Raw genomic sequence first — 24,790 nt, 5'->3', positions numbered from 1 at the left:
CCAGCATGTTCATGAAAATGGTATTGAATTTCATTCTAAATGGGATTTAAAAAGGTCTTAAATTGAACTAATTGAAACCTGGGGGTACCTTGTCTTACAAAAAGAACACCTTTTCCTTTTTCTTTTGAAAAAGTAGCAAAATGGTTAAGCAACATGAGAGAAACTTTTTTTAATAATATGGCAAATAAACAGAGGCGCATTCACTGTTTCAATCACATAGGCACTGCAGTTGTGTGTACAATACAGTACATAGAACTCAATCGTAGTTTACAAGCCAGACCGAAAATAAATGGATACCAAGGAGGCCAGAGGACCTTGGACATAAGATGATAGCCACTGTTTTAGTATCACATTAGTATTTCAATCGGGCCACAACCCTGTCCATGGATCCTGAATTAGGATCAATCCCGTCTGTGATGCTTTTGCTCCACTCAGCATATTTGAATGAATATAAAGACCAAATGTAAATGCATGATTTCTCAGTGACAGGGACTTCAATCCGTGTCGTATCTAAAACAGGTTTATCCATCTTCTGACAAACAGCTGAGAGATGAGTCTTTTTTTTTGGTCAGCGGAGGAGCTCCTATGTGTCTGCGTCGATCCTGTGAGCTGCACGGTGGAAACAAGAACAAAAGGATGTCAGAAATAACGCAGCTGGCAGGCACAGAAAGGTGGCAGGTAATATAGCTCAGTGGATTTTTAAGAGACATTTCTGGAGTGGATATCAAATATTCTGAGATATGTTGCATCACACACATCTACAAAGGCTTAGGGTTCAAGTAAATTCCCCCTGCTGTCAGTGAGATCTCAAACGGTGGCAGGTTAGACAGTTCAAGAGAGTATATGATCTACCAAACCATTAAACCTGCACTGAAGTAGCTAAATATTACATTAATGGAGGCAAAACTGTGACACATTCACCAGACGGGAGAGTTGCCATGCTGTACTGTATACTACATTGAACCTACATTGCTTTGGTATCCTGAGTGGTTCGCTGTCTCCTGACAGGACTTGATGCATGACTCCGCGGAACTGATACAGCACCTTCAGGCTCTTCTCCTCCCCCACACAGGGGTCATAGAAACCAGGGAGTCCTGACTGGAAAGACAACATAAAGTCATGCACCAGCGGCAGCAGACTGAATCAGCGTACAGCAAGTTGAAGACATCTGTTTGACTATACATTTTTAACCAGTATGTGTGTAGATATATATATAGATCTACACACACACACACACACACACACACACACACACACACACACACACACACACACACACACACACACACACCACACACACACACACACACACACACACACACACACACACACACACACACACACACACAGTCAATTGATTCAATATTTTACCGCATGATTGTCTGTAGTTAACTTGTGATTAATAGCAAATTAATTGCAGTGTTTATTGCTCAAGTTGTATTTGAGACTCTACATACTCTGTTGGTAACTCAAGTCACATCGACGGTTCATGCTAAAAACCTTAGTCTTGTCTGGAAGGCAGCTTTATTTTATTTATTTATTTGTAAGGAAGGGCCCTGAAACTGAATTTGCCATTCAAAAGCCCCTTCTCTTCATCCATTCATTTGCAATTAATTGTGATTTGACGATGGACAATCATGTGATTCCTCGCGATTAAATATTCAAACGGGTTGACAGCCCTAATATATGTGAACATGTTTTGTATACCAGGAAAATACCTTGTACTGTAGCAATGGCTACAATAACATTATTGCTGAAAAGGTTTTGGATAAATTCAGTGAATTTGGAAAGGCCCTTACCTTTGTGGCCTCAGTGAGGATGAGTTTAGAGTCTTTCACCAGACACTGCAGTGGCACAGTCACATCAATGACCTTCGCCCTCTCGTGTTTTCGACTGTTGTCTGTCACAAACTTGCCGTACCAGGCGTTGAGGATGATGAGACCTGGTTTAATGAAGCAGCATCAAGAACAGTGTGAATCCACTGGAAAAGTAATGTATTAATGTGTTATTTAGATGTGTTTAAAAAAAAATTATGAATCCAGTACGATCCACAAAAAAAAGACAGATTTTTGAAAGAATTGATATCAAAAGACCAACACAAGTTCCCCCTTTCACTATAGCTTTAGCTGAAACTTTCCTTCCAGCAATTAAAAAAAAACCACACATTTAATTAAAAACAGGCAAATAACAATGAGACAGCAAAATTCATTTTAACTGCAAGCTGCAGAAACAATTCTGTAACCATTTCATAGTGTGTGGTCCATTGAATAAAAAAAGAGGACCTGTGTGTCTGTCATCACACACACACACACACACACACACACACACACACACACACACACACACACACACACACACACACACACACACACACACACACACACACACACACACACACACACACACACACACACACACACACACACACACACACACACACACACACACACACACCCTATTAAACGCTACTGTACCAGTGCAAAGGCTAGAGGACCTCTGATGAAACTAACATTAAAGCAACCTCTACAGTGGCAGGTGTCATAAGCCAATTATCACTTGCCAAACTCCCCAAGGTGAAAATTATACTGTCTGCTGAGAGCTTTTTGTTAGTGTACCAATCAAAAGCAAACTAAAAAGCCCCAATTATCACTAGTCGACAAGGAAGCAGCAGGGTCATTAAGAAATCCACTGAACTCCTTGGCCTTTATTAACAATTTGAACCCTATTTTAAAAGCACTCCAGAAAAATAACACTAGATTTTATCACTTTCCACTAAGTCTCCTCATACTACAATGGCAAGGCCGCCCATTTTGGTCTTTTTTGCCAGGTGTACAGTCCTTTAGATTTTCAGTGAAATGCTAAAAGAAAGGAGTCTGCTTTATTTAGATTTTTCTGTTTTCAAGTGTGAACTGTATCATAAATTGTACCAGCAGTAGAATGTTTCATTAAAAACGGACAAGTCTTGTTTCATATATTAAAGGTGCTGTGAGTGATGTCACACGTTTTTAGGCTACATGTGTTGTCACATACAAAAAACATCTCGTCACAATCTGCGAGCTGCCTGTCCCCTGAACACACTGTAGAAAAACGCGGTCTCTGTAGACGTAGGGTAACTCCACAAAGCGCGTGCATGGCTTAACCAACTCCTTCTTGTTGGTTATTGGCAGGAACACGGTTATTTTTTTTATTTTTTTACAGTGTGTTCTGGGGACAGGCAGCTCGCGGGATCGTGAGATGTTGGCTGTATGTGACAAAAAATCTACCCTAAAAAAACATGTGACATCGCTTAGAGCACCTTTAAATACAGGCAGTGTGTCTAAGAAATTACACTTTGAAGTTATCAACATTCAACTGGGAATCAAATAGTTTCACAACCTGTTTAAAAAAAAAAATTATTCCCAGGATAAGCTCATCCCTTAAATATTACTGATCTTACCCATTCTAGACTCCTCGGTTTCAATAATCCGCCGCACAGACTCCTGCATGAGCAAGACCTTTAGAGATGAAACACAAAGGCACACGGAGGAAGGGAAGGAGACAGACACAAACAATGAGATTTTACATGATATGGATTGTACTAATGAATTTCACTAAGACTTTGCATTTTATCTAATCCCGTCTCAGCTCCTTGCTCTGACTGGTGTGGGACTTGTAATATTTCATGGCAGTCACCTTAAAATACCTGCGTTTCTCATCTAACACTGAACCACAATGTAGGACTGGTACCACATCCACACCTGAGCCTCTAAAACAATTACTCACAGCAGCCTCCGCCTCCTGTTTCTTCCTGGCTATATTAGAGGCCGAGCTCTCCTGCTGCTTCTCCAAGTCTCTGGTGAATTCCAAGATAAATGGAGAAAATCAAAGGAGCTCATAAAATCTGGCCATAATAATAATACACGTGGTGCTATCCCCCCCAACATTTCTTGCATGAAACGGCCAACTCAAAGGAAAGGTTTCTTACTCTTCCTTCTGGGCGCGCACGTAGGGTCGAATAATAAGCTGCTGGATGGCGAGGTAGAAAACCAGTGGTCCAACTGTGGCGTAAAATACAGCACTTGGCAGTATCTGATCAGTCAGGTGAATAGGGAAGAAATAGGTCTGGCTGGCTCGGTTTAGTCTGCAGATGGGGAGGAATGGTTTCATTAGTTTTATCTGAATGGCCACTAACTGGCTGCTGAATCGGTTACTCCACGTAATATTTGTGGGAATTTCTGTCTGAAAATGTCAGAATACTTATCATTCAAAAAGTATTCTCTCAGCTACATAGAGCTATGTGCCTAAACATGACAAAGTGGAAACATGTGTCATAATCCCGGTTAGATAGGACAGTGAGTGTGTTCATTGTTACTTAGGCGTTGAGACAATTGTCCCAAAAGAATTGAGATATACTGTATATATACTTTAAACTTTTAAACTCATCCAAGGACCAACATCTCAACGGGTCCAATCCTGTGTTTCCATTCTCAAAGATGCAGCACCAGCATGGACACAACTTACCAACCAACTTTATTGGACTAGCTGGCATGAAGCCACATGGGTGCCATAGCAACAGCGCTGATGAAAACCCTCAAAAACCTGCATCAAACAGGAAAGGAGAGCAAAGAGGGGCACTTACTTGATCTTGAGGGTGATGCCTTGGGGCACTCCCACACTGACGGTGGCCCCCAGGACGCTGTGTCGACTGATCTTCCTCTCAGCCCCGTACTCCACCACGGTCCCAAAGAAACCTGATCTGTAACATAAAGAAAAGGTCCCATTCTCACTATACATCTGAGATTATGTCTCACAGGCATTTCTTTTAACTGTGTTTAACTCGTTATTTCAAGCTTTGGCCACGTTCACCATGAACATCCAACACTGTTACATTATAGATATGACTAAAAAACTACAGAAACGCATAACAAGTCTTCTTTAAAAATGGATAGGAATCGTAGTTGCTGTACAAACAGATTGACACTTAACAAATCTAAAGAATATGAATTTATTATTCACATAACACATATTGCATTTTGACAACATACTTTACTGAGCCCTTAATCTTTGTCTGGTCATCGTCCTGGAACTTGTACTGGTAGCTCATCATCATAAAAGTGTGGGGAATGCCTAGCTGCAGAGACAAAAAAAGAAGAAGAAATTAATCATTTTGGCACAATTCTGACAAGCAACTGTTGATTTAATGGTGTCCCTGCTAACATTAATTAGTTAAATATAACTGCTGGCTGCTAACCTGCATTGCGAAGGTGAAATGGCTGCTCTTGGTGTCCCTGACTATGCTGGTGTTCATAGAGGACTGGATGCCCCAGCGCCACTGCAGATAGCCCATAGTGTTCTTGTCTAGATGACGGGCCAGCACCGTGGTAACCCCAGGACGCACGCCTCGGGATGAAAACTGGAGCCCGCACTGAGCGGTCACAAAGCTGAAGCAAAAAAAATGAAATAAAAAAACACTTTAACGTTTCATGTTGTAGTAAAAATACAGAGAACTGATTTATTTTCTTCTTGCATTGTAACATACAATCGAGGTGTCAAGTTTCGGAAAATCTTCAGCCCTAAAAGAGGTCCCTGGGTGTCTCCAGCACCCACCTCTACCTGTGTAGACAACACGCTAGACACACCACACCACACCACACACCACACACACCACACACACACCACACACACACACACACACACACACACACACACACACACACACACACACACACACACACACACACACACACACACACACACACACCACACCACACACACACACCACACACACACACACACACACACGTATGTTATTTAACATCTAGAAATATAGAGTGACAGAAAGAAAGTAGGCCATTTGTAGTATACATTACAAAATGAGTGAGTGTGTGTGTGTGTGTGTGTGTGTGTGTGTGTGTGTGTGTGTGTGTGTGTGTGTGTGTGTGTGTGTGTGTGTGTGTGTGTGTGTGTTGTGTGTTTGCCCAGTGAGAATGCAGCACACCTCTCCCCACCCCTTGGCTGAGGTGACTCTTCTCAAAGCCAAGTTAATGGTGCCACCTCCATTTCCGTTGTGGGTTGACAAGGAGCCAGATAAAATGGCTGTGTCTTTCGTGGTAAGTGGAGCCTGCAGTAGAAATCACAAAACAAAATGTCCTTTGATAAGAATGATCTCAAAAGTCTTTCATAATTATCACAAATGTAATTGTGGCAACAACTCTTTCAATCCAAAACATATTGTGAGAAATGCCACTTTAAACCTCATGTAGAATGTGGAGCAACCCGCTACCTCTATGGATTGGGATATGTGCATCTTGTTGATTTCCACATGTGGGATTCCCCCTCCAACCACATCCTCGTAATCCTCCTCATACTGGTCAAAGAGGTCCGTGGCATCAATACCCACACTAATAGTTCCCTGCAGATAACAGGTTCAGCAATGAATACCATGTTGATTAATGACGTGTACAAATATGCACAAGACGCCTATTGACACTTTATGTTACAGTCAGTTCAGTGTGAGGCTTGTTATCTTCTTCTGAACATGCCTTTGGGTTGGTCCTTTGCTGAAGCCGTCTCTCCTCTCGCTCTTTCTGAAGACGCTCGTACTCTTCTCGGATCTCTGCAGGGGTTCTTTTTCTTTCCACCACCTGGAGAAAGAAGATATGCGATGAAAGTAAAGCAAATGGTGGATTGGCTGCTTCACAGGTTGCAGAAAAAAAGTACTTGAGAAATTTCAACAGAATGTCATGCGCCCATATGTTCTGTCTGCAGGGTTCAAAATCAGCACCATCCACCGAATGCTGGAGGAATTTGCAAGTGGCTGGTAAATATAGTTTCCCTCAGCAGGCGCAAAAACAATGGCAGTCTATCGAGCAGCTGGTCAAATCTGAACATTCACAAGCCATTTGGCTGGTGGATGAAAAAGATAATTTTGTCTGTCTATGCGTAATATTTTGCAATGGTGGAATGTAACTAAGTACATTTACTCAAGTAAGCAGTGTACTTTTTACTCCACTACATTAATCTGACAGCTTTAGTCCCTAGTCACTTTGCAAATTAAGCTTTTTGCACACAAATCTTATTTATTATAAATTAAACTACCCAACAATGCAACAGCCTACAAGTAGAGATGATATGATTAGACCATAAACACACAATTGTTTCCAGTTTCTCAAATGTCACAATTTTTCTGCAATGATATACTTTTCATATTTTCCTGATGATACTTACATATTTTTACTCAAGTAACATTTTCAATGCAGGACTTGTACTTGTAACAGAGTATGTTTACAGTGTAGTAAATAAGTTGAGAACATGGATACTTATATATAATTATAGTAAACACAGATGAAGCAAATCTAGAAGTATTTGGAGCAGGTTAGATGATGAGATGTCTCGTAGGACAGGAAAGTCTTGGGGTAATGCAGCCTTAATACCATAATCATCTACTTATGTACAGTATGGCTTTCACTTGAAGAATAACTGTGAATTCTTCTATAAGGGAATTATTCTCAAGTCCAGACCCTGGGTCCAGGTGACTAATATTGAGAAAATAATTATGCACGTCATTTCTTTTGATGCTCTTTTCTAGATATTTCCATTAGCACACACAAAAACAATGACTATGAGTTTTTAATGTAGATGAAAGCATATACATTTGCAGGCTGACAGGGTCAAAACTTGGTGGAGCCTTTACATATCCATCTAAAGCCCACCAACCTTCCTAGTTGTGTCTACTTAAAAATATACTGATTTGTCAAAGTTGACAAGAGGGTGTCAAACTTAAACAAATGTCCAATCTAAACTACACCTGACTTCAAAGCGTTCCTAAGATGCTAAGAAAGCAAACAATCTACTCTGTAAACCTGGGTCCTACTGAAAAGCAGCTATCCATCGATGCAAATGCACTACCCTGATGTAGGCAAGATAGCCGAAAACATTTGGTGCCGTGATTCAAGAAGAAGCCAGCTTTTGACCGGGAGGTCATCGGTTCAATCCCCAGACCGACAGGATCAAATCTGGGTGGAGAAAGTGAAAGAGCAGGGCTTGTCCCTCCCTCATTACCACCACTGAGGTGCCCTTGAGCAAGGCCCTTAACCCTAACCGCTCCAGTGGAGCTGCTCAGTGGCCAGCAGATCAGACTGGTTATACTGCATAACTGTGAATGTGATCAGGGTGTTCCTGCAAAAGAGAGGCTTCCTCTCAGTTAACCTTCCACGAATAAAAGGTTAAAAAAGGAAAAAAAAGAGAAAAAAAAGCACGTGAAAAAAAAGTGTACTGCACCTGCTGTTTGTGCATTGGAGATTGCTAATGCAAACCATACATTTTTCAAACAGAATTATTATAACTTTTGGCCAAGTCTGCACTTGGCTAACAATACACACACGCCATTTATAGTGAATTCATTCAATACGCAGTAATTTTATGTATGAAGTAAGCCTGACAGTCATGCTAGTGAAATTCTAAACTCCACTGAGCTGGTCCCACGAGGCTTCAACTCTCCTGCCTGTACTACGCCTCAGAGGTGGGTCACTGTAAGTTTTGGGCTTATTAATTAATCAACTGTATCATCCCAATGGCTATATTTTTCTGAACTCCATGTGGTGCCTTGTTCAGGAATGAATGGCCACGGGTGCCTGTGCAGCTCACCTGGTAGAGCGTGCGCCCATGGTTTCAGCCCATGTGCTCAGTCCTCTATGCAGCGGGCCGGGGTTTGACTCCAACCTGTGGCCCTTGGCTGCACGTCATTCCCCCCTCTCTCTTCCCTTTCATGTCTAAGCTTTCCTATCAATTAAAGGCCTAAAGAAATGCCCCAAAAATAATCTCTAAACTAAAAGAAATAATTAATGGCCACTTCAGTCAGTCACTAATGGACTTACCTCCCATCCTTCAACATCGAGTCCTCTCTTGCCATAGATATCGTAGATAGCTCGTGCCTGTGGGTCACGCAGCACTGAAAAGACACGGATAACCACTATTAATATTAACCATCAGAAAAGTTTGTTTACGTAGACCATAACATATTCAAGTCTGCTTCACGTGTAACTGAAAAGGGATATGATATTATTGCAATTTGACACATATTTTTCCCAATTCATGTTCATCTCACTTTAATTGTATTGCTGCAAAACTTGAATTGTCAAGCAGACGAAGTGACCAACACATATATAATAAAATCTTGGCATCTGTGTATCGATACAGTATTGGCACGGAATCTATTGCGATACTATGCTGTATGGATTCCCCCCCCCCACCCCACCCCTATTGACTACATTATATGAACAAAGCTTTTCTTACCTTCATAAGCTTCATGTACAAGGTTAAAAAGCTGTTCTGCTTGACGCTTTAGTTCAGGATCCCGGTGTTTGTCTGGGTGATACAGCATGCATAACCGCCTGTATGCCGCCTTCAGCTCGTCCTGTGTTGCCTAAGCACAACAATAAAATGTAGAAAATGTGAAAGACAAACCTTGATCGACGACATACAAAACACAGGAAAAGCCTTTGCTACACCTCCCCTACTTCCTAATTTTCTGATCCTCCAACACTTATTTGAACTTCATGAAGTCTCCCAACCCTGCTGTAATGCCACCAGGGTTTAGATCTGAACAGCAACGTGTTGCTTTAATTCAGTTTATAATTATATTGTTGCAAGATAGACTGAAGTACAAAGGGTACTGCCCTCATAGTTAAAAGTACATTATGCACATTCATGTTAACTACTCTTTTGTTAAATTTCATGTGTGAAATCACTGACTTAGAAAACCATGAGTCATTTTATGTTTTACTGCAAAACATATAATGGGATGGGTTTCACATTTATTGTGGAATTAAAGTTTAAGCAAAACTTTTTAAATACGTATTCTACTTTTTTTATGCTCACCCACGCAAATATATGGACTTTTAAATTGTTGCACATTTAACCGCTATTGAACAGTATGTCCCTGTGTGCCACAAGTAAATTGTGTTGTATAATGCCACTTGCATAAATATGATAATATAATATCATTATGTTAATATTAACATAATGTCCCTGCTTTACCAATACAGAAATCAAGACCTAAAGTGTCTGATCCCCAGATATTAGAGAACTTTTTCATATTGTGATCGGTTCAACGGTAAGTGTCATAGTGACGACTTAAAGTAAAGTTGTAGCATCAGCTAACTTAGTTAGCACTGTCCTCATTAACCAGATCATTATAAAACTGAGAATAACTGTCAGTTTGATACCATTAGCTACCAGCTTACCGCAGTAACACACTGTTCTCTATCTTACTTCATCAACTGACAACTCCTGTTGTTAAAAGTCGTAACCCCACAACAACCTGTTGTATGACTTATAAAGTATCCAGCCGAGGAGTCACAGCACAGAAAGCAATGTCGAGGGTCACAGGCTAGCTAGCTACCTAGCTAACGTTCCATGTGAGTGTACGGGTAACCGTTAGCTACCCGCGAGACGAAGTTATAGAATGACTGCTACATGAACCCGCACACACATCTATTCAGCTCACAACTGCATATTGTACCTCTCTTCTGACATTAAGCAGGGAATAAAAATCATCATTAAGGATCTCATCGTCGTCCAAGGCAGACGCCATGTTTACACCCGGTCATCTCTTCTTTCCTGTCATTTACACGGAACAGAGACGGCGGAGCGCGCCCTGTCGCCCCCTTGTGTTGGGGATGAATGACAACAAAGCAACTGGCTTCACAGGCTTGTTCACGTTGTCTTGAACGTGTGCTTTTCATTTGGAAGGTTAACCTGTGCAGATATTCACCATTATTGTAAAATTGAGATGTTATAAGAATGTGGGGTATGTAAGGGTATGCGATCTATTGTTATCTGAAGTAAAAAGAAGGGTGGCATTTTCATACAGCAGCCAAAGACTGTTTTTATTATCTTAAATTCCTAAAATGTTACATTTATTTTAAGTATTTTGCAAATTACAGTGTAGTTAGGCCAGCTTACTTTCCATTTAAAACGACACTCATTTGAATAGAGTGTAACATTTCCAATGCAATGCAATCCATATTTTGACAAAAAGTACATATATGCCCAATTCTACAAAGATATTATCTGCATCCTATAGGAACAATTCAGGCAAGGTGTGAAATCCCTTCACTGCATTAGGGCTTCATTAGTTCATTATTACTTTCTTGGCAATAACAACAAGCAGTTGATTGTATAAAGGCGCACGAGCAGCAGGCAGCAGAGGAGCTGTCCTTTCAGCACCACCACCTCCAACTATACACTGCGTTTCAGCAGACGGCAACCAGCATGTTAATGCAGGGTGAAAGCTGTCCTTAAGTGCTGTAGTTGACGCAAGTGCCAAAAGCACAGTCTATTAAGCACAATGATCTGTGATTAGATTGCCTGAAGTCATTTAACGTAGCCATAGGCTACTATTGTCAAACATATGTAACTGCGCCATAATAATGGAAGTTAAAAAGCATAATGAACAGAATTAGAGTAACTGTGTTGTTGCGTCGTCTTCAGATCTTTACGTCACATCGATCCCCCCAGTACCTGTCAAAACTGCTTCGATGGACTCCATCAGCAGTCCTCCATGGTTTCAGCAGCATGGTGCCACTACCATAAGTCAGTTATACATGTCTAAAAGGGAGCAAACTACAGTCCACATGCTTTCAAATGCAAACTGGACACATACTTAATATACTTGATTGATTGATTGATTGATTGATCAGACCATTTCTACCATGTCTGTTATGTTTGTTTTTAATAGGCTTTATGTAGGCTACCCTGGAAACCACATTCGATAATTAGCGGGTTAAAAATAGCAAAAATTAACTTTAAAATCAAAACAACACGTGCCCAAACTAACGATAATTATCTTTAAAAAATGATAATTTTGTTTCTGCAGAAGGTTTTCTGTTATCGGTTATATCAAACTGGTGGCCTATATACCTCAATTATAAGTTTAGATAAACAGACTTATCTCTGAAGATACGTTAAAAAAACGTAATTAAGGCCATTAAACAGTAATTTAGCCTAAAATCAACATTCTGATAGAGTGTTTTTTGTCATTCAGGAATGACATTCAGTCTAAAACAACTTTAGTGGGAGGGCTCAAAGACAAACATTTAATATTCCCAATCTAATTAGTTTAAATTAAGGATAAAACACGTAACCTCCCCTACTGAGCAGTAAGGCTATGTTTCGTTTTAATATAATAACGCGTCATCGTCATTAAAAAAGCGTCATGCCAGACCTGCAGCGCCTCTGAGCTGTTTTAAATTCACTGTAAGAAAAAAAAACGGCTGCTGGTGTCAAGGTGAGGGGAGATGTGTTTTTCCTCCCGGAGCCTCTCTGTCAGTCACCGCCTCACAGCCAATGGTAAGTTCGCCTCGGTCGGACCGACTCGCCGCGTGCTCCTCCAGTCCCTCCTCGTGCTGTCCTCGCCGTGCACGCGCGTGGTACCCACGGTCGTGAGGAGGAGGAGGATGTTGCGCGTGAAGGGGAAATGGCTGCCGAAAACAAGCCGGAAGGTAAGAGAAATATAATGGGATTATTTTACTAGTATGACCGCTGTGTGATTTTAGAACAGTTGAAACTCAGTGCAGAGATGACACACGCGTGAGGACGAGTGGAGAAATTTTCGGTAGAAAACGGCTCCGCTGTTTTCCTCCGAATAGGCAGCTAAAACGTGGAGATATCACCTAGCCAGCTAATATTAGCTTGCATTCAAGCCAGCTACTATTCCCATCGTAGCCCACATTTAAAGCACGCCACGGGGACAAATAGTCAGCGTGGTAAAAGTAACGCGTTTACCGTTTATTTTGCTGAAGATTCGTGTCAAATGGCGCGCAATTCAAGTTGTTAACAACAAAGCTAAGTTAATGACAACATGTCATTGGCATCGACTAACTTCTTCCCTTACTACCCAGCTTTAAAAAGCCGCTTGGTTGTGTCAGTTTATACGGCGCTCTTCTGCAGCCGCTATCTGGAGCTTCTTTTGAAGGCATTGTAATAATAATTTGGTCATCGGTTTAAAAATGCATTAGTCTAGTTTTTTTTCTATTTTTATTTCCCCGTCTTGAAGAGGGTCGTTCAGTCCCCCCTTGCGCGAGGATTTCCTTTGGAATTCAGCGGATAGTTTTCGCGAGTCAGGAGTGATGTTTTTTTTAAACGAGCGGATATTATGTTTCCCAAATGCCAATTATAGCCTACTTGGCCTATATCTGGGTTTAAACACGGGCATCAAAACGCTGAAATAGCCGCTCCGCTTGCAATGCCCTATCGCACTTGAAATGAAATGCCATCACACCAGAGGAAACAGGGAGGATGGAGAGTAGAATGTCCAGCAGCCTGCTCATTACACTACTTTACACATAGGACAAAATTAGGTCTTTTTTCCCCATCAGCTTATTTTATACGGCTCACTAACTTAAAATGAAATGCACTAGACTTACTTATTGCCTGTTAAGTGGGATGTTTTACTGCAAAATATATTCTTTAGAGATATGTTCTTATTCAGAGAGGACCATGGAATTTGTGGGTCAGTTGTTTAACAACGCATGTATAAAAATATAGATAAGATGTATTACATTAATGCTAAAGGGACTCGTTATTCTACCCAAATGTCAGCTTTCTGCTGTTAAGAGTGTTTGAACCAGACTGGAATGAGTTATGTATTTAATAGAGCTGACATTCGTACATAAAGCAACTTAAACATGTTTTTTATAGAATCTCATGGGCAAACCTTATATGCATGTTTAATTATATATAATAATGTATCTTAGTTATGTCATAGCCTACTTGTAACTATTTAACTTTAACTTTAGTTTTTTGATTGGCCGTATTGAGTATGACAGGTCATCAATACAGTACGCTCTGTCTTTTATTCCTAAACTTATTTTTTTTTTAAATATTTATTGATTCATATTGAACTGGTCATCTTAGACTTTAAAATTGGCTGCATGTTTTAAAAGCGAGAAAAAAAGATTCATTAGCTGCAGTTGTTTCTGAGCTGTTGATAACGTGTTGTCGCAGGTTTCAGAGTCAAATAGATCTCCCTCAGATTTTGACGTCAGCACCTCACAGAGGAATTATTTTTGATGCAGAATGCCGTTCATGTTTTAAATGAGAGGAAAGAAATTGCCTCTGTTCACATGAGGGCAAACGATAAAAGACTCAGTTGTTTGGATGTCAGTGTGCCAACCACTAAACAGAGTCCCACCAGGGGGTGGTATTGAGCTACAAAAGCACACTTACTACATGAGGGATTTGTCTGTGACAATGACAAAACATAAAGACATCTGGTTTTATGATAGTAATGACTTCACTGTGGTATATAGTCCTAATGTATTGATCTAAATAGCTGAACTTAACAAATAGGTTCCAGTTGTTAATCTCGATGTCTCTCCAACACATGGAGCTCTCACTGAAAACCCTGACTTGAAAGTCCCATTGCTGAGCAGGTTAAGTTATTTTCAGTGTTCCTGTGAGGCCGGTCAGTGGAAAAAAGGAGGCGGAGGAGGAGCAAAGGGAGCATGAAGAGAGAGTGCTTCATACCTTCACATAATTGCGATGCCGTCTCACGCAAACCCGGCCCTTAAAGCTTTTACATAGAGCTGTCACGCTGAAATGTTACTCCTGCGTCCTTAGTTTTGGCTCTTCATTAAAGTAGAACATGCTTTTAAAATGTACATCTCTATCACATTTTACATGGCGTGCCCCTGGATGTCGGGTAACCACTGAGAGAGCTGAACCGTGTTTCCTTAACCTTTTGTCCTTGTGGTACGCGGGTAGTGCTGATCTCTCTCCGTTGTTTGGCAGGTCCATAACTACTGAGGGTTACATCTTGTGTTAAACCTAGGGGCCACGACCCAGTCTCACTCAGTAATGTAATGTTTACATCCTGGGGTATTTCTCTCCAGCCTAACTGATTGTCAGGGCCCTTGGGAGTGTTTTTTTTCTTCTCTTCACATTCATAAAAAGCACTGGGGGTCCGTTACTTTAAGTACAAGGCCTGGCGGGCACTGAAAAGACAAGCTTGATACGTCTTACAGTGAGACTGCTCTGGATAAAACTACAGCCAATGGTTTTATCAATCTACCAGAGTATGTGGTCATAAAAAACATTGCTGTTCGAAAGCCAATTTTGAGAAACGAAACGAGCACTTTTGTAAACACAAGCTACAGTACTAACACTTGCGTGGTGTTTGGATTCCAATATATTCACTAAAACACTATTTAAGTTCAATCTTTAAGGCTTTTACAGAAGGTATAAAGTGAGCACACTCGGAAGCAGTAGAGTGCTGTCAGTGTCAGACCAACTTCGGGCCTCTACTAAATGTTCAAACAATACAAAGAAAAATGTCAGGGTCCCTTTCATTACATTTTGGAACCAACCGCAAACTTCAGAAACATCCAATGACGGAGTTTGAGCAGTAAGCCATAATGACTCGTCATCTTCTGTGCGTCAGGCTGAAGCTTTCCCTTACTTATAAGGTCCAACCAATCGGATGAAGTTGAATCTCGATGCTACCCCAAACAAAGGTAAACCTAGCGCAACATATTCATTTAAAATGAAAACAAAGCCCAAAGGCCAATGATGTAATAGTTTACTGACACATACAACTCCGATAAATGCGTTAAATGAACAACATACATTGAAGTAGGGCTGGACGATATGGAGAAAATCAAATATCACAATATTTTTGACCAAATACCTCGTTACTGTGACGATATTGTAGTGTTGACCATTGGTGCTTTCACAAAATATTTATTTTGATTTTTTATAAATTTTTGATAAATAATCATCAGTAATGTGGATATAATGACTAAGTGGGTAAAGGCAAATAATAGAACAGTTAAAACAGTCTGGTAAATACAGAAAATGACAACTTTCCTGTAATGCAGCCTTTAAAACCAGGAAAAGACTAAATTTATGCCATTGATGCAACACATACAATATTACGATATCCAAAATCTAAGACTATATCTAGTCTCATATCACAATATCAATATAATATCAATATGTTACCCAGCTCTACATCGAAGGATAATGCAGTTGGAACTTTTGTGGCAGAACAGAAACAATGTGCAAAAAGGTTGCTTTCTAAAATAGGGAATTAGGCTTGTATCCTCAGCTGTGCTCAAAGTAATTTTTCTCTTTTACTTTGAAGCGGGTACAGTTTAAAAAGTTTCATGATGCTATCATTTCACTCAAAGTTCACGGTGAAGCAGCAGCAAAACATCAAGTAAGCACGCAGTCAGCCATTAACTTACAAAAGTGCTTGTGCAGCAATGGTATAAATATTTCTCCGCTGTTTTGTAAAGAAAGATGGATTTAACTTCCTCGTGATGTCGGACGACTTGCTCCCCTAGTTTTGTGTTGAATCAGGCGCTACGTTTTTTTTTCTCCAGCCGTTTAATTGAATCAGTGAGGTGAGGATGGATGGGACCCAGGTCCCGTTTGTGGTTGCTGAGACATATCATTCGTAATGCTTGTCTGTAATAGACCTTTGCTGACTGCTTTGCTCAGCCTCCACTGATTGATTGTATTGATTCATCCAGTTTACTACTGATACAATAGGGAGTGTTATTGACCCGTATCAAACCAGCCCAGAGCTACAGTAACCCTTAACACTGGCCGTTTTTTCTAATAAAAAAATGTTCAGCAAATGGAGAACTTCACTGTTTAAAATGACAATAGACAAATTCACTGTGATTTATTATCAATATTATTAATATCAGCATCATGTTTTTCCCAACAGCTTGTGTGTGTTTGAAATGTCTTTCAATATACTGTCTAGCTTCTGTTGATACTGCTTGCATGGGGAGTTTGATTAGTTATCACAGGCTGGGAGAATGCTTCTTTTCCTCGATTTTCTCTACTTTTCTCTTTGCCTCCTGAAGGACTGAAGAAAGTTCGTAATCCGGATCGAATGTACAGATCAGCAGTGTGTTATGCTGGCCATGGTCCACCTAAGAGTATCAGTGATGACACAGAGACGAACAGTAAGAGTCAGTTATTAATACTGCATTGCTGCTCCAAGAGGCCACTAGCTGGCCAATCTATTATTCATTCATTGATTCATTTATTTACTTCTTGATTTCATCCGTCCCCATGCCCCCTCTTTCCTTTATTCTCCTCAAACACAACACCTCGGCCGGCTGCTCTGTTGATTGAAGTGTCTGCTTTACGGGATCACGCTGTCAATAGTTGAAGTGTTGTCGTTAACTAAGAGTGATTGTTTCACGTTGAGGCCAGGGGATCAGGACCTGAGCAGACCCTCAGAGAGAAAGCTTACACTTTAAGCCATCCATTATGGCCCTGTACTTGGCTTTTCTCTGCTTTTCTTAAACCTGCATTTAATGAGATGAAAAATCTCCACCCAAGTTTACAATAGGACTTTAAAATCTCGCAAACATAATTTCTTTATGACAAACATATTTATGCTTTGCCGTATCCTATGATGTTTTTCCCCTTCAATTTGGATTAGTCTTTGTCTTTGCTTCCCTCTCATTACATTCATGCTCTATGAGAACTGTAGACTAGGGGCAAAGAACAAAGACAACCCAACATCACAGCTGAGGTTTTTATGACTTGTATAAAAACCAGCTTCTGTGGGAATTGCTTCAGTGCACTCACACGTCTGTGTACAAGTGCTATTTTCTGTCCCAACAACACACACACAAAAAAAATCTGTCAGGAATGTAGGTCAAAGTCTTGATATTATTTGTGGTTGATTTCCACTTCATTCCTTTTTAGAAAATGTGTCTGGATATTAGCCTCTGTCTTACCCATTGAATAAGCTGTCCTCTGTAAAGCAGATTGTTTCTCAGCAGAAAGCAGCCCCATCATTGTTAATAAATACACCAGTCTCTTCGCTGCTGGAAGACTACATCTAGACTAGAGACTGGGTAATTAAGTGTGCTCATGTATTGTCATTTCTAAATAGAGAGTCTGAAATCACCCACAACCCCTTGTTAGACTCCTCACTTGATATCTTTCACTGAGAGAGAGCTCTTCTGCACCAAATTGTTTTGGTATTTTTTATAAAAGAAAATGTGTGGAGAGATTTAATGGCAGGGGACTGCTTGTGCAGATCTATGAAACGGAGATGCAGACTGTAACAGGGACATTGTTGTTAGACTTTTTGCATTACCCCCTCATGTGTGACAGCTGTGACTGACAATACGTTTTGCCAGTCTTGCTATTTTCCCTCATGTTATTGCGTGGTATTACAGTACCCTGTACCCATGTCAGACACCCTGTTAAATGCGTTCAGCCTGAGGGTTTTTCTGCCTCACCTAGGACACTCTGTAGCAGAATACAGCAGCTCAAACAGGCAGGTAAACCACTGGTCTGAGTAATCGTCTGAGTAATTGTGGGAGTAGTTATGATACAGAAAGAAGGGCTTTGTTTGTGTGCATGTGTAAGCAAGAGGGAGACAGTGGAAGAGAACAAGAGAAAGAGAGAGGCAGTGTGTGAGAGAGAGAGAGAGAGAGAGAGAGAGAGAGAGAGAGACCTCACCTCTGCTCTCCTTGAGATGGGATTTGTATGGATGGGTGAGCTTGGTGAGGGCTGAGAACACATAAAGAGTCATTTTCAGTTTGTTGCAGGCAGTTAACCGTGTGTGCATGTTTGTTGAACTTCCAGTAATAGGCCTAGGCTTTTTTCCCCAGCTGTTTGACTTTTTGACAGTCTTCCCTTATTATGCTATATTACACTGTACTATAATAACCACATGGAGCCATAGTACATCCAGGGTACAGTCATTGCGGGAATGTAAACATGAAAACCACCCTGCACATATTGCATATTGTGTGTGGTCATACTACAACAGCATAAGAAATGGTGTCCAGCAAGATTTAGTGTAATACAAATCTCTTACTAGCGTTTAGACTCCTTTTTGTTATCTTTCCCACTGGGAGGAGGAAAAAAACATCTTTTGCGTCTTTTACAACAGCTGTTGTGTGTGTTGCAGGTCAAACACTCATTCAAGATGCTATAGCTAGAAGCCGTGTAATGTTCTCTTTGTTTTGGTAACATAGCAACGCTAAAGTGAAGTTTGGTAAGACTTTCTTTTTTGCTTGTGGGCAGTTAGTAATTTCACTGTATGCAAGAGTGTTATCGATCAGGCTATAGGGCAGATGATGAAGATAATTGGTTTCCTCATCCAACAGTAAGACATTGCTATTTTAAGTCTATGCACACTCCTCGTCACGTTCCCAAGAGCCATCAGGCTGTGGGGTGACCTGCCCCTGCACTATGGGCCAGTCATTGATATCACTGGCAGGGAAATTTGACTCTGCCCAAATTGTCCTGTGCTGTAGCAAAGCTCAGCTCAGAATCTCCCACAAGTAGTAGGCCTAGGCTATAGACTATGGTCTAATCAAGTGCTCTCTTCAATTGTGGCCAAGTACCACCGGTCTTCCTCACAGATTCACTATAATATGGATGTTGTAGAAATTCAAGGCCTTTGCAAATTATTTTGCAAAGTCTTGAGACGTTTCAAGCCTCTTCAAATTAGGGATTATGGACTGTAAAATGGAAATGTGACTAAAGGGAATATCGTTCACAGTGCAAAAAGGGAAATCGTTTTTTTTTGTTTTCCATATGTTTGAAAAGGCTTTCAGTTAATTAAAAATAATGGTGAATTTTATTTTATGATAAACGGTTGCGTTACTTTAAATGAGCTTGATAGTCATGATGTTTTGGCTGCAAATGATTAGTGACGCATTTTAGGGCTTAGCTGAATCAAGTGTCTTAATCTAAAGGCTGCAGTGGTAATATCCTATTATTGTAAATGCCATCGCAATAGCCGCCTGCAGGTTAACTTCCCCCCCCCCACCCTCCCACCCTCCACCCCCTTTACCTTTCCTCCTTCTTTCACACCTCATTACCAGATTGATCATTTTTAATTGACAGCATGTCATCAGTTCAACACTGAACCTTGTCAATCTGAGTTCATCTCTGCTTCACATCTGACCACAACCTTTTTCTTTTGTCTTGATTTTGTTTTTGTTCGCCTGCCATCATCGTCTTACTGCTTTCACCATGACAACCTGTCACTGCACCTTTGCCTTTGGTCTGAGCTTCATGTCCACTCTGTTATGTAATGGTTTGACATCTTGCCTTCTATAGATCTGTTTTTTATACTTAGTGCATGTCACATCCCACACACTCCAGATGTGCATTGCATGAATTTAGATACTTATATTTACTCCCCATATCCATGGATTTCACTGACTGCATGCTATAGAAACTGTTTTTGTCCGCTGCGTAAGTATCTGAGTGTAATTCTGTCCATATGATACAGGGATTAAGTGATGAAAATATCTGTTCTTCTTTAAAAGTAAGCTTTGGGAAAAAAACAGTTAGTCTGTTAGTTGCAGAGGGTGAAACAAACGAGGGTGCATCAGCAGGTGAAACAGTTTGAAACAGCTTATTTTATCTTCAAAAGGACTCAATGTTGGCAAATATACGGAGGTCCCTTTGCTTAAAATATAATGGGGAAATGTGCAAACCAGGCAAATGCTGGATGATGTTAAAGGAATGGACCATCCTTAGCATAGGATGAGGAAAGGAAATATTTTTTGTCTAAATAGAGTAGCATTCACTGCCATTGACAACTTGTTGCTTGGCTACCGTTTATGTGCAACAGATGAAGGAGTATGTTTTTATTTCTGCTAAAATGTCTCAACCCAGCTGATGAAATATGTCTGAGCTAAGCTCATTTGGCTGACTGGGCAAACTTTGGAGCGAAACTCTTAGGGGCGTTTTTGGTCCAGCCCAGTGGATGGCTATCATCCAACCTAATGAAAACAGACGTTGCTATAGGCCTAATTCAGTTTCACAGCACTTCTTACTGGACAGAAATGAGAGCCAAATGTTTATGCACAGGACCGCTTGTTCTTCTGTGATTCACCTCCCTCTTGTTACAGGTATAGCTACACAAAGAGCAGATACTGTTACACTGCTCTTCACATCCTTAAGCCATATTAGCCACTGAACTGTTGTGGAAAATGTTTGCATTCAAACTGTTACTTTGGATATGCGCCGCCAGCAGCGATTTACTGAATGATCTATAGCCAAAACATTAGCTTGCAATTTCTCCACAATGTGGGCACAGATTAAAAAGAAAAACTGTCACTCCCAGAGCGCTCTGAGACAGAGACGGAAGAGAGAGGGTTTTGCGTCCAGGGCTCGGATATTGATTAAAGATTTGTTTTTGTCAGCCTTTCCAGTCTCATGACCCTCGCTCTCGTCTCTAGGGTGGGGCTGGGGCAAGCTAGCATGACAGATACGCTTAAATTTGGCCCAAGTGTTTACTTAGCAGCCAGGATCAGTGATAATCCGAACATCAACACATAGAAATATATATCTTTATACTCATTTGACACAGGGTGATGTGAATTACGAAGGGACACAGGCTGTCTCTGTTCAGCACACAAATGGCCAGTGATGGCAACATGACAGCTGCAGACCTGTAGCCTCTGCGTTGAACAGAGCTCCTCTCCCTGTTTAGGCTTATATGTGAGCTCGCTCATCAAGATCTAGAATGTAATTGGCTCCAGTGTGCCAGCTCAGCTCAGCATATCCTCTCATGTAACAAGCTCTGGTATCAGCCTGTCTTGCACTTTAGTGTTTTACAACCAAATAGTAGTTTTCTGTGTATCCCTTTCTTGGCTAATGTACAAGCAGTCATTAAGCTTTCTTTTTCAACTCCAATATAAATATTAAACCTTACAGGGGAGTCCACAGGAAATGCAAAGCAGTGGAGTACCTTTCAGGCTTTGATCAACTCCTGGTTAAGAAATGAAAGATTAATTTACATTTTCAAAGCCAAATTTCTGTGTGTAATTTGTTGTTTATGCACTGATCAAATCAGACAATTTGGTTAGGATGGGCTCGTCTATATTCTGTAAACCTATTCCAAATCTGGCATCTAAGCTATTCCCCCGTTGGTTGTTTTCAGCTAATGCACAAACCACAGTATATGTAGATTTTCATGCCACAGTGGACAGATCTTTAATTAGTAAGCAATTCTTTGTTGGAATGCTCACAGTCCCTCCTTCACATCTGTGGAAATGCCCTGTGGAGTGAACAGTAGACATGCAGCAGCTGAAATATTATAAGTTGTAGATCAATTGCAGCTAAAAGAACAAAACCTTTCATAGTTACGAGAGCTTTATTGTGTAGAAAAGAAACCTCAGCACTCAACGCCAGTTATGTTGAGCTCACCTTTGTGTGCTTTGAGAGCCCTGTAAGAAACATTCTTGTGTAAAAACAAGGCCCCTCTCAAGTTAGGCAAAGGCTCCCAGATTAAAGAAGACCAACTCTGAACATTTGAAAAATAAATGCCACATTTAAAACAAAACAACATGACAGTAGTTTGCCTGTTCTTCAAAGAAATACAGTCATCCATATCTGAGAAAGATAAAAGCTTGAACACAGTGGCCTTCTGAAGGATCTGATGTTAAAATGCTATAGAATGTTTAAAGGCCTCTGTAGTGTATATGGATCATGTGTACATGAGTCCACAGGCTGGACAGCTTTTTGGTTTGCCATCTTTGCTTTTTTCTAGTTTAGTGTTAATTTAACAGGGAAAATTAACATCCACACCAGCCTGTCTTAAATAAATTATGAGTATGTCACAGCAAAAATAACTCAAATAAATGCAACACTGAGTTTTTTTGGTCCATTTTACTGGTGGTACTGCAAACACTAAGAAAGCATCTCAGAATAGTTGGCTTAAAGAAATAATTTGTAGAATTTTCACATTGTTACAAATGTCTAAACATGACTAGACCTAGATAAGAAGTCTGTCATTTTAGTCAAGGACGTAGTCCATGTCATTTGATTGCAGTCGGCACATCCACTTTGCACGTGCCTCAGTAGCTACGTTTCCATCCACACGTTTTTATCCAAATTAAATGAATGAAAAATGCCTTATGGAAACAGAAAAATTCGATTGAATTTCATGAATATTGACTCAAAGGAAAAGCATTTGGTCTCATCGGATTTCATCTTATTCGATATACGGCTTATGTGATAAACGCTGATGGAAACGTTATTTGCCAAATAAATAATGAATTGCGATTACGTTTTAGTTTTAGTCTTCAAACAAAGAATAAGTTTTATTTCATTTCCGTCCAGTATTTCCGCTCTGACTGATGTAGTGAACAAACAAGGAGACAAGAGACTTTTTGAATTCAATTTACAAGCAAAATATAACGGCTATTTTAGATAGTAAAAATCTAAGAAATGCTATAATTTATCAGGCGATAGCTTGCGACATCTGGGGAAAGGGACGGGCCAATAAAATTAGCAGGTCAAATGTTGTCTTGGTCATCCAAAAATGCTTCTACCAAAGGGTTTCTGTGAAGTGTCTCTGAACCATGAACACCCAGAACTGTTTGGAGTGCTGTCATTCCCACACCACAGGCCCTGTTGTCTTTGGGCATTTACGTGCATGTGCATCATCATAGCGATGTGTGGATAGTGTCGTTTTCTTATTATAGCTTGATATGTCGCTATCAGCTGACACATAAGCACTATTACAACTTGTGCAATATTGATCATTTGTTGGTAGACGGCACAATCCATTTTGTCTAGAAAAACTTTGTTTGCAAGTTTTTGCTTGAATGTTGTGCGATTGTTTACCGATATTTTTTTTTACCAAACTTTAGATAATTTGATTGACAAGTGGATAGAAACTTAGCTAGGGTTGGGGTTGACTGCCAGAGGCTCTCATAAATAGGCTTTTTTATCCAGGTCTAAGCCACATTTTTACGATACACTTTTTAGATCTTGATAGTTTTTACCTAGTGAAAAATTTCAGTCATGGGATGTTGGATTAGTTATCAGAGAAACAAGCTGAACAAGCATTAGTGGCAGTTCTCCGCTGATGAGCCAAACAGCATCGGAGAAACATTTTTTTTTGGAGAGGAGACCTCTGCGGGTAAATTGGCGCCCTATGAAAACCTCCTGAACGTTTGGATCTTAAAATATAAGAGAAACAAGCAGAGCTAATGTTAGTGGCATGGGGCTGAACAGTGTCGTAAAACACATCCAGTATTCTGAACGTGAAATAGCGTTATTCGGTGTTTATTGCGGTTTCAATCACCGTGTCCCTTTATTTTAGACAGGAAAAGACATCTGCGGATAAGTGAACACTGAAGGAATCCTAACCAGGAGAAACTGACTGCAATGACGTAATTGCTTTTGTTGTTGTATGATTGAGAGACCCCTAGCGGCAGAAAATGTCATACTTAAATGCAGATATCTTAATAAACAGTAATGTGGCTTAGATCAATAGATATATAGGCTACTGATTATATTAAATACTTGGTTGCAAATCCTTTGCACTTAGTGCCTGTCTAAAATTCATGATCTATAGACCTCAACAGACACTTGGCATGTTCCTTGGTGATGCTCAGCCAGGCCTGTGCTGCAGCCATACTCATTTCTTAACTTGTTTTGGGGCCTGTCTGCCCTCAGTCTGGTCTTCAGCATGCTCAGTTGGATTCGATTGATGTCAGGTGACTTGACTTGGCCAGTCAAGAACATTCCACAGTTTGGCCATAAAAAGCAACTTGGTTGCCTTGTCTGTATTATTAAGGATCCTTGTCCTGCAGCATTGTCTTGGGAATGGGAGCCTATAAAGCTAGAAATAAAAGGCTAATAAAAACACCATCAAATAGTCTCCAACTCAAAGTCAGTCATTACAACTGACTGAACTGTGGTCAGGCTAAGGCTGCGTAGGTGAAAGGGACAGGTGCACAGAGGTGTTCTGAAAACAACAGTAACTTATTTTACTGTATTTTGCCTAGTTCATTTG

General features: G+C 40.4%; 2 protein-coding genes across 3 annotated transcripts in view; one reads left to right on the top strand and one right to left on the bottom strand.

Annotated features, from left to right (window-relative positions):
• Window positions 1–154: 154 nt before the first annotated feature.
• dnajc11a (DnaJ (Hsp40) homolog, subfamily C, member 11a) lies at window positions 155–10,573 on the bottom strand. The gene is made up of 16 exons (XM_032520230.1): window positions 10,502–10,573; window positions 9,274–9,403; window positions 8,856–8,929; window positions 6,522–6,623; window positions 6,263–6,391; window positions 5,978–6,100; window positions 5,519–5,592; window positions 5,231–5,420; window positions 5,025–5,110; window positions 4,619–4,735; window positions 3,965–4,120; window positions 3,763–3,832; window positions 3,437–3,494; window positions 1,800–1,942; window positions 969–1,098; window positions 155–609 (listed from the first exon to the last, which is right to left on the bottom strand). The coding sequence occupies exons 1-16, from the start codon at window positions 10,571–10,573 to the stop codon at window positions 584–586; spliced, it is 1,680 nt and encodes a 559-aa protein (XP_032376121.1). The 3' UTR covers window positions 155–583.
• Window positions 10,574–12,252: 1,679 nt separating this feature from the next.
• Window positions 12,253–24,790, top strand: part of camta1a (calmodulin binding transcription activator 1a) — a 288,847-nt gene continuing 276,309 nt past the window's right edge. For both annotated transcript variants that reach the window (XM_032520276.1, XM_032520277.1), the window contains exons 1-2: window positions 12,253–12,482; window positions 16,857–16,958. In XM_032520276.1, the coding sequence (XP_032376167.1) occupies window positions 12,458–12,482; window positions 16,857–16,958 (127 nt within the window). In that variant the 5' untranslated portion in view covers window positions 12,253–12,457. The remainder of the gene's footprint in view (window positions 12,483–16,856; window positions 16,959–24,790) is intronic.

Source organism: Etheostoma spectabile, chromosome 7 (genome assembly GCF_008692095.1).
Source record: "Etheostoma spectabile isolate EspeVRDwgs_2016 chromosome 7, UIUC_Espe_1.0, whole genome shotgun sequence".
NCBI classification, from domain to species: Eukaryota; Metazoa; Chordata; class Actinopteri; order Perciformes; family Percidae; genus Etheostoma; species Etheostoma spectabile.
The sequence above is the reverse complement of the archived record's forward strand: the minus strand, read 5'-3'. Positions and strand labels throughout refer to the sequence as shown.

Coding starts and splice junctions, on each gene's coding strand:
- dnajc11a (XM_032520230.1), bottom strand. CDS start 10,573: ATGGCGTCTGCCTTGGACGACGATGAGATCCTTAATGATGATTTTTAT. Junction 5,111..5,230: donor ATTTCACCTTCGCAATGCAG/GTTAGCAGCCAG, acceptor TTGTCTCTGCAG/CTAGGCATTCCCCACACTTT. Junction 1,943..3,436: donor AACCGAGGAGTCTAGAATGG/GTAAGATCAGTA, acceptor TCATTAAACCAG/GTCTCATCATCCTCAACGCC.